The following is an 8,982-nucleotide window of genomic DNA, read 5'->3' as shown; positions in this document are numbered from 1 at the left end:
CTCCCTTTCTCCCAAGTCCAAGGCAAGCAGGCACTGCCAAGTTTTTTTTTTTTTTTTTCTTTCCCTTCTCCTCTTCTCTGTTTCCTGCCGGTGCCGTTGAACTCTCGACTCCGTCTTTGGCCTAGCGCCAGGTACACCAACGACTTGATTCGTCCCGTACCTGAACTGGCTCCGCTGGCGGGCTTCGACAATTGGGGAAAGAGTACGTAGACGTAAACCTACATTGTATCCGTCTTCGTGTGCTTGGAGCTAACTTCATGCTGCTCCGTATGAAAGAATTCGCATAAACATTTCCGAGTGGTGCACACAAATACGGAGAACCAGCAGCACCAAAGAATGCCCAACGACGGCGTCCGACGGTGCGACAGCGAACCCCCAAGCCGTCTCTCCCAGGTGCCAGAAATTCCGCCCAATGAGCCAATCCACGGGGCACACTCACCACCACCACCACCACCACCACCAACAAGACTCGGTCCAAGCTCTAGGTACCTAAATTTAGCTCGCCCACTGCGCCTGAATATGTGGAAATATGGAAATACCTTTCCTCTTTCGTCTCTCTTCAAGTCCCACTCCGTCCCCGGATACCGTGTCTCACTGTGCATTCGTACGGGTGGTATCCGTATGTGTCTGCAATCTGCAATCCGCTCTCCCTCTTTTTCCACCAGTTCACCTCCTCTCGCTTCGTCGGCGGGGAACATCCCCTGGGTCCTGAACGGGAGAGGGAATACGAACCAGAGATGGAGACGGAGCCGCTCGCGGTCCAGACCTCGTAACCTACCTACCTACGTAGTGCCTACCAAGTGCGGCCCCCTTGTGGTGGGGAGTGATCAGCATCATCTCATTTCCCAACTTCTGGGGGGGTGAGATGGGAATCATGGGGGAGGGTGGGAGGACTCGAGCAGGCTCCTCCTGGCCGGCTTGGCTGCCAACCCGCCACTGCGCTTTGCCTAATTGCATCGCAAATCAACGTCAGGCAATGCCGTGCGGCCCGCACACCTCAACCGAGTCGTTTATTTGTTCGGTACGTCGGTAAGGAAACAGCACAGTCCTGGCTCGAGCCCTGTATGACGCGATTAGCTCGGTGAACGGTGAACCGTGTTGTCACACAAACTGTATCAATACTTTCTTCAAAGGTCGTCACACACAATTCTTCACACAATTCGTCACTATAGGGTTTATCTGCACATTATTCAAGAATGAGTGTATGGATTAATCACAGTTTTTCTTCTTCAGTCTATCCTCAAATCTATCCATGATTATGATACCGAAAAACACATGTCCAGAAGGGGGAATCAAAAGACACCTTGCCAATGCGCTAGAAAAATTCGACCCAAAATAGCACTACTCTCTCTTAGTAGAGCAGAGCGAAAGCGCCGGCAACGACGGCCAGAGCACCAGTGGTGAGGGCCTGGAGGCCAGCGGCGCCAGAGCCAGCAACGGCCGATGGCTTGCTGCTGGCGCTGGCACCAGAGCCGGATCCGCTGCCCGAGGAACCGGAGCCGGAGCCGGAGGTGGCAGAGGGAGCGGCAGTGGAGACGGTCGAGTTAGAACCGCTGCCAGAGCCGCTGCCAGAGCCGGAGCCGGAGCCTGAGCCGCCGCTGGTGCTGTTACCGCTAGAGCTGGCGCCAGAGCTTGTGCTGGGCTTAGCAGTGGCAGTGCCGGAGACAGAAGCAGTCTTGGTGCTGGAGGGAGTGTCGAACGTGGTGGGGCAGGTGAGGTTGAACAGAGGGGTGGTGGACAGGTCCTTGGTGATGGCGAACTTCATCGAGTTGTCGGGGTTGGAGTCGCGAAGGTTGTACCAGAAGGTGGGGACCTTGTTGAAGAGCGTGCGGCAACCAACCTCTTGCCAGTACTTTTGGGCATTCTTGGTGCTGGGGACGGCCTCATCCCAAGTCTCGCCGGTAACAGGCCAGCCCGTCTCGGTGACCCAAACGGGTTTGCCGCCGGCGGTAGCTTTGGTGGCATCGAAGGCCTTATCGAAAAGGCTGGCGGCGTTGTCAATGGTGTTGCCCTTACCGTTCTCGTAGTAGGGGTACTCGTCAACGCCAACCCAGTCGACGGCGTCGAGGACGGGCTTGTTGGTGGCGTTTCCCCAGACGTCCCAGGTGTCGACGTGGCCGATGAGGACGTTGGACAGAGGGGTTCCCTTGAAGGCGGTCTTGAAGTCGTCGATGAAGCCGACAATGGTCTTGGGGTCGGCACCGACGCCGGACTTGTTCTTGACACCGGTGACGGAGTTGCGGTATAGGTCCTCGGAACCAATGGAGGCACCGATGATGAGGTCGGTGAGCTTGGTGCCGTACTTGGTGACAGCGGTCTTCAGGGCGTTGATCTCCTTGTCAATGTTGTCGGTGCCGGAGGTCCAGATACCGAGGAGGATGTAGGTCTTGGTCTCAATGGCAGCCTCGAAAGCCTCGATGGGATCCTCGGTGGAGTAGGCCTGGATGTTGGTGTACAGGCGGACAGCGTTGAAGTCGCCGGGGGCGCCGACAAGTCCCTGAGCAGTCTTGAACTCGGCCGCGAAGTCGGCCTTGAACTTGGCGGAGCGGTCGGCCTTGGTGGCACCGGAGTTGAAGCCCAAGTAGTTCTGAGCCTCAGCAGTGGCGGCCAGGGCAGCGAGGGCAGCGAGGGAGATGGAGGCCTTCATTTTGATTGGATTAATGTGCTAAACGATCGTGAAAATAGAAAGCTGCGCGTTTGGTCGATGATGTGCAGAATCGACGGAGGAGAGGGTCCCAGGGAGTAGTAGTGCTTAAGGGCGGACTGGGAGGACCTTTTGCGTTGTTCAGAGACTGTTTTTTGGCTGTGACTATAATGAAAAAAGAGTGTAAAGAGTTGGTGGTTGTCGTGGACCAGAAAGAATGACTGGGAAGAGTAAAAAAGTAAACAGGTCAAAAAAGCAGTCGACAACGGGTGGGACAAAGATGTCTATAAAACACAAAAGGAGGGAAGACGGGAATGGATTAGAGAGAAGAAAAGAGTGGAGGAAAACAATGACAGTCGTATTGGCACGTCACGAAATTAAGGAGAGCCCGGCCAGGGTGTTGAGGTACAAGCGACATGGAAGTCACGTGAAAGGAGAACTCGAGACTCGAGAGTCAAGACTCGAAAGGCGGCAAGGCAAGGCCCCCGTCCTGTGGATCGTGGTGCCAGTCCAGCGTCGGAGTGTCCAAGTCTGTTTTCCGGGGCTGAATCGAACCAGAGGTGGCAAGTTGAAACCTGAGGCGGCAGTGGGTGGAAAAACCAGGCTTTAGCCAGCCACGCTGGGGCCGCCTCCACTTTTGCTGGAAGGACCTGAAGATCTCTCAGCCAATGCATGCACCTGAAGCCTCCTTATTGGACGAACCAGCGCTTTGGCTGACGCAGGGGGGAGAACGGACGATGCATAGACACGGGCAGGTTCCTTCCCCCGGTGTCGTCCCGTCCGTCGTCCCATCTCTCGCTGCCCATTATCTCTTGATTGACTCTTCCATTGTGCTCGGTCTCCCGCCCAATGTCACACTTACATATGCGTACATGCATGTAAGTAAGGAAACGCACCGTCGAACTGAACACTCAACTTGTCCTCGTTGTGTTGTTTTCTTTCTTACTTACTCAGGACGGAGTAATGCTATGGAGTATTGCTATTCAAGGACGACGCCGAAGACCCGAAGCGTTCGAAGCCTACCCCCGTTAGCCTGCCGACTAGACCTGGCCGCAGAGCCGATATGTATTCATTGACACACAGACAACGCCACTACACGATCGCCAACATTCCTCTCTCGTGTGAGCTGCGTCAGACCGTACCCGCTTACCCGACCGTGGTTGAAACATTTGGGAATCAAACCAGCTCATGTCTTGGGCCGGTGAAATGTTCCAAGAAGAAACAAATCTAACAGTAGGAACCGCCTCGTGAGCCTGTGATGGCGCCATGCGCTCTTAGCTAAGCACTATGAAATTTTATGCATGGCTCGTGTCGATGTGTGCAAACAACTTGCACTATTTGAACGACCTTTCTCCATTTATATCATGGTAGTAGGTACTGGGTAGTGCGTGTGCTGATCTTCATATAACCCTTCTCGATTGATTTTTACAAAGAGCTGATGCTTCGAGCGGTTTTTTTCTTACACCTCGTCTTCGTTTACTACCTAAGTAGGTATAATCTGCTAATGATGCTGTTTCCTAAAGGTCCAGCTGAGCAGCCAAACTATTCGAGACCAAGACGCCACGGCCTCAAGTCTCGACTCCGAGGTCTAGCTAGCTAGTGATGCTGATATCATGCTTTGATCTTGTGATCAAGAGTATTCTACTCGGGTTAATATGGGTGTCGCTCAACTCTGCCCGAAAAGGCCAACAGAACCATGGGCCCCTCCAACCACCTCTCTATACTCTGGTACATCTTGTAGCAAGCTCTCCCATCCCCTCCCGTGACAAGCTTGACATCAATCTCGTATCCCAAAGTACTCTGCGCAGCTCCAAGGTACTTGTATCCCGCAGGATATCTCGCCAACACGTCGTCCGCAAAAACGGGTGCCTTGATCCCGTCCACGGCAACAATCTTGTCCTTTTCATAGACAAGCTTGACGTACGCAGCTCTCCAATCCCTCCTCATCTCCTTCTCCTCGGTTTCCCCAGCATCATCACCTTCTTGTCCTCCTGTCTCCTTCTCGCAGAAGAAGAGGAAGCGGCAGTCGCAGTCGACGTCGTACTCGTAGCCGTCTGGGTGCTTGAAGCGTTGGGTGATAGTGGCCTTCATCTTGCCCACGGCGCGGTCCGCCTCAGGGTTCAACTCGACGAGGGTGCCGCATTCGCGATGCATGATGAATGCGCCGGACAGTTTGCCGGCGATGGAGATGCGAATGAAGTCGTCGATTGGCTGTGCACCACTCCAAGCTGTGTCACACGTGATGGCGTCAGCAAACAACACAGGGCATTTGGGAGACGGGTGGCATCATGGCCCAAGGGGGGACCGATGACTCAACGCACTGGTCCAGACGTAGGCATCCTTGGTGAAGAGGGAGCGGTAGTTTGCCCATTCGCTTGCGTCACGGTAGACCGGCCAGCCCTTGCAGAGTTCAGAGACAGCGAGGCGGTCGAGAAGCTGGCCAGAAGTGCCTCCGATGTGGGAGAACGGCCGGGTGTGTAGGTCTGTCATGTTGTTGGTTGAGCAAATGATGTGATGATGCTGAGGGCGTAAGCTTTTAGATATGTCTGCAAGGTATGGTGATGTCAAATTCGAGGTTGAGCGAAATGGTGTACTGTCACCGGAGAGGATGTAGAACCGTTCCATGGATGAACATTTCAAATCTAAGCAAGTAAGCAGAGTAAGTTGCCCTTCTTTCCAAGTAAACCACTAATCCCTACCTTGATCTATATGCCTTCCTTCCGTTATTCTTTTAGACGTGGCCTACATGTCGTAGGGTAATCGCCATACTTGGACGCTTGCCGTTCCACCATTCGAGCACCTATGCTTCCAGAAACACCAGGGGATGCATCCTCACAAGTAGCAAAATAATCGAAAGCAAAAAAATAAGAAAGTGCATATACAAAATGCTGAAATATACAAAAACGAACAGACGGGGGGGTCTGTTCAACGCTCTATTCCTGCAGGGGGAGTCGAACAAGAGCGCCCGCCAGGTGTCGCAGAGGCCCTGCTTGCACGGGTATGTTTTTGTCCTCCTAACTATCCAATTGAGCCACGCACTCATGTACTGGATGTCTGCTGGTAGGGACTGCCTTTCTGTTGGCTAAGTAGATAGGAGCGTGGTTGGTTTGGGAAGGAGGCGGTGACCACCTTGGTGCCTGGCTCCTTCCTGGTAGAGATCGAACCTTGCTGGGGAGGAAGACATCGTCCTCGGCTCCTTCCCTCCAAGCATCCACAAAACACCCAACATTGAAAGTTTCCCTGGGAAGGAACGGAACACCCTGAGAATCTTGGAAACTTCTAGAGACAGCAACAGCCCTCGATTTCAGTCTACCTTGTTGAGACGGCCCCAACTGACCACTGACCAAGACTCTTGATATTTTCCCGGAGACCAAAGAAAGTTCAGAGAAGCCAGTTTCTCCGAGACAAATGCAAAAATTAAAATGCCAATAACACCGTGGCTGGCTCAGCTCCTCCCCTTCCAGTAGGGAACAAACATACAGAAGAGGGCCAGCAGCAGAACCACCAGCGGGTACCTCCACCACAACAGTGACTCCGCGCGGCTACCCCCGTGACAAACGCATGTCTTGAATCCCAGTGTTCTCCTTCTTTGAACCCTCTCCAGTTTCCAGTCCGGAGTCATACCCTCATCACTGTCAGTCTCACTCTCGCTCTCCTCCTCCTCGTCAATCTTACTTATCCTCCGGTATCCCTCACCCTTCCACCACCGCCACGACCTAGGCGATCCAGAGAGCCCAGGGGAGTATAGAAACTCCTGGATACTGCTCAACTTTGAAACCCCGATCCTACCACCAGCCAGGACGGATCCAGAGCGGCCAACAACAGGTGTGCTAGTATATGTCTTGGGCAGGACGCCGGCACTAATACCCACCGCACCCCGCCTACCGTCCGCTCGTCTCCACCCCGTGAACTTGACAGAGTCAGTGGACTCTGCAGATGGCGGCGGCGACCAGTCTTCGTCCGTTGTCGCAGAGTTCATGGCCGGAGACGCGGGGCTCACGGGGAATGTTGAGAACTCGGCGGATCGTCCCGTCGGAGGAGTCGGTTGGTCCGGCGTCCATGGGACGGGACTTCGGCCGGCGGAGAGGGGGCTATTGGCGTGGCGGCGGATGCGGATCGGGTTTGGAGGGACAGCGCGGCGGCGGCGGGGGGAGGAGACGTACATGACAGTGCTGATTGAAAGATTGTAGAAACAGGCAAGGTGGTCTTTGCAAAAATATCCAGGCTCAATCTGGGTAAATATGGCTGAAAAGTGGGAAGCTCAGCAGACTGAAGTGAGTGAGGAAGAGAAAATGGCGGTCTTGCAGATGCCCGATATGACTGGGAAGTCTCTCCGCGGAGCATGGTTTATATATTATGCCATGCAATAAGTCTGGATTCAAGAGGGATGGACGTATGACACGTAAGGGATGAATACTTACAATGAAGGTTTGCAAATTACCTGACCCGGTATCATCATAAGTCAAAGAGACTCGGCCCGATCGTTTGTTCAACCTGCGGAAGCGAGGGGTCGGCTGTATTCTAAAGTTTCTGGTCATAGAACAAAAGCCTCCTGCCAAGCTGCTTCACATAGTAATAGAAACCTTTAATGTAACTGGATCTAAGTCGGTAATTTAAGTTGACCTCTTGCCGCATCCCAGCAAAGAGCTCTTCAGTTGCGCATCGCGTATATTTTCAGGAATTTTGTAGAGTTCGCGGTGGCAACTCTCGAGCATCAACGAAAGCTACTGGAATCTCATCAAGGATAATTGAAGTAAATAGATAGCTAAGCACACTTTATTTGAGTCGACCTGTGTTAAACCCTCCAACACCTACAGCTCCCCGAGTGGTAGCCCACACGCGTCTAATTTGAAAATCAGAACGTTGCTGTGAAATGTCCCACCCATGACCGACTATGATCAACGCCAGCAAGCAATACCCATAGTCCATTCTAGATGTCAGGATCAGCACTCTGCTCTGCGCCCAGTTCAGCCGCGGTCTTAGAGACTACATCGATAGCCCAGAGCTCCCTGTGATGAATCGGTGCACCCCAGTCACTGAGCTTGAAGTCTCCGCACATGGGACACTTCAACCCCTCCATGTACTCCTGTCGCCTGCAGCGAAGGGCCTTCATCCAGCAGTTCTTTCCTACCACGTGGTTCGCGTTGCACTTGATGCGCATACCCGCGTGGGGATCGTTCCCAGTCCCGACAGGCTCCGCGCAGATAGGACAATCCGCGTCGTCCGGGTCCAGACCCTGGACCTCTGCCTCCTTAAGCGGCGTGACGACACTCTCGATGGCGCCCTGTTTGTGGAACTCGTCATTCAACCTCATCTTATGGTTGCGCAGGAGAGTGTACTCTGTATGGTTGTACTGGCTGGGGTTGATGAGCATCATGCCGCCGTACGGATACATCCTGTGAACAAGGGCATATCTGGCCGTCAACAAGAGTCTGGAAAACAATCTTTTCAGTTCTTGGGGCAGATTGTTTATCATGGCGGACCCGTCAACCTGCAAGAATTCTCGGAACACCCGGCCAATGGAGATGATTCGTTCCATAGTTAGCCCTGGGTCGTGACCCAGCAGGCGCGAAACGAGACCGCAAACTTGCATGCGCATATCATATTCGGCTGCGGTATGTTCAGCAGTGATCACCGCCAGATCGGTAGAGTGGATGTAAGCGCGTTCCCATTGGTCTCTCCCGCCCAAAGACGTAATTGTGTCCCTCATCTGGGTCCCAAACTCTCGAACTCGCGCGGCAACATTATGATTGCTGTGAAGAACAGGTATAACTGTAACTGAGTTACTTTCGCGGAGTAGTTGGTTGCCAATATTATCCAGAAAGTTCAAGTCGGGCTGTGTAAGGTGGAATGTAGTGCATTGATTGAAAGATGGAAAAGCCGGATCAAGCTGTCCTTCATTCGGCGGTCTCTGGGTGTTGGCTTCAAAATACCTCCTCTCCCGACGACTATTAGGCAGGATCCAGAACCCTCGAAAAGGGAACAGATATCCCTGGGAGACGACCCGCCGCATAGCCGCAGCGGTGTTATGGAGTTCGGTCTCCCTGTTCGTATTGAACTCCTTGGTGGCATTGTCGTTCTCCAAGCATTCGCAGTAGGCACCATTTGCGACATGGTCCTTGTTGAAGCGGCAGGCTGTCTCGATTTTGCTAACTCGGAAGATATGTTGATCATCTGCATCGCTGATTTCTTTTTCCGTGGAATTCAATGACATGATGAGAAATTCGACCATGGATTTGACATATCCCACTGTGGCTACTTGTGCTTCTAAGCCATCCTCATTGACAAAAGTTTGACTGAATCGCTTTGGCGGGGCCGATGGCTGAAGGAATTTGCCG

General features: G+C 53.2%; 4 protein-coding genes across 4 annotated transcripts; all 4 read right to left on the bottom strand.

The window, feature by feature from the left end:
• Positions 1-1,351: 1,351 nt before the first annotated feature.
• Positions 1,352-2,647, bottom strand: CORC01_08189 (glucan 1,3-beta-glucosidase; the record flags this gene model as incomplete). The annotated part of the gene is made up of 1 exon (XM_022619823.1): positions 1,352-2,647. The coding sequence occupies one exon, from the start codon at positions 2,645-2,647 to the stop codon at positions 1,352-1,354; it is 1,296 nt and encodes a 431-aa protein (XP_022473747.1).
• Positions 2,648-4,294: 1,647 nt separating this feature from the next.
• CORC01_08188 (catabolic 3-dehydroquinase) lies at positions 4,295-5,134 on the bottom strand (the record flags this gene model as incomplete). The annotated part of the gene is made up of 2 exons (XM_022619822.1): positions 4,295-4,872; positions 4,966-5,134. 2 exons carry the CDS (start codon positions 5,132-5,134, stop codon positions 4,295-4,297), a joined length of 747 nt encoding a protein of 248 aa, XP_022473746.1.
• Positions 5,135-6,089: 955 nt separating this feature from the next.
• Positions 6,090-6,809, bottom strand: CORC01_08187 (uncharacterized protein; the record flags this gene model as incomplete). The annotated part of the gene is made up of 1 exon (XM_022619821.1): positions 6,090-6,809. One exon carries the CDS (start codon positions 6,807-6,809, stop codon positions 6,090-6,092), a length of 720 nt encoding a protein of 239 aa, XP_022473745.1.
• A 765-nt stretch (positions 6,810-7,574) lies between these two features.
• On the bottom strand, positions 7,575-8,876 carry CORC01_08186 (uncharacterized protein; the record flags this gene model as incomplete). The annotated part of the gene is made up of 1 exon (XM_022619820.1): positions 7,575-8,876. One exon carries the CDS (start codon positions 8,874-8,876, stop codon positions 7,575-7,577), a length of 1,302 nt encoding a protein of 433 aa, XP_022473744.1.
• Between the last annotated feature and the right edge of the window lie 106 nt (positions 8,877-8,982).

This window comes from Colletotrichum orchidophilum (genome assembly GCF_001831195.1).
Source record: "Colletotrichum orchidophilum strain IMI 309357 chromosome Unknown Scaffold_68.1, whole genome shotgun sequence".
NCBI classification, from domain to species: Eukaryota; Fungi; Ascomycota; class Sordariomycetes; order Glomerellales; family Glomerellaceae; genus Colletotrichum; species Colletotrichum orchidophilum.
This window is presented reverse-complemented; position numbering and strand designations above follow the sequence as displayed.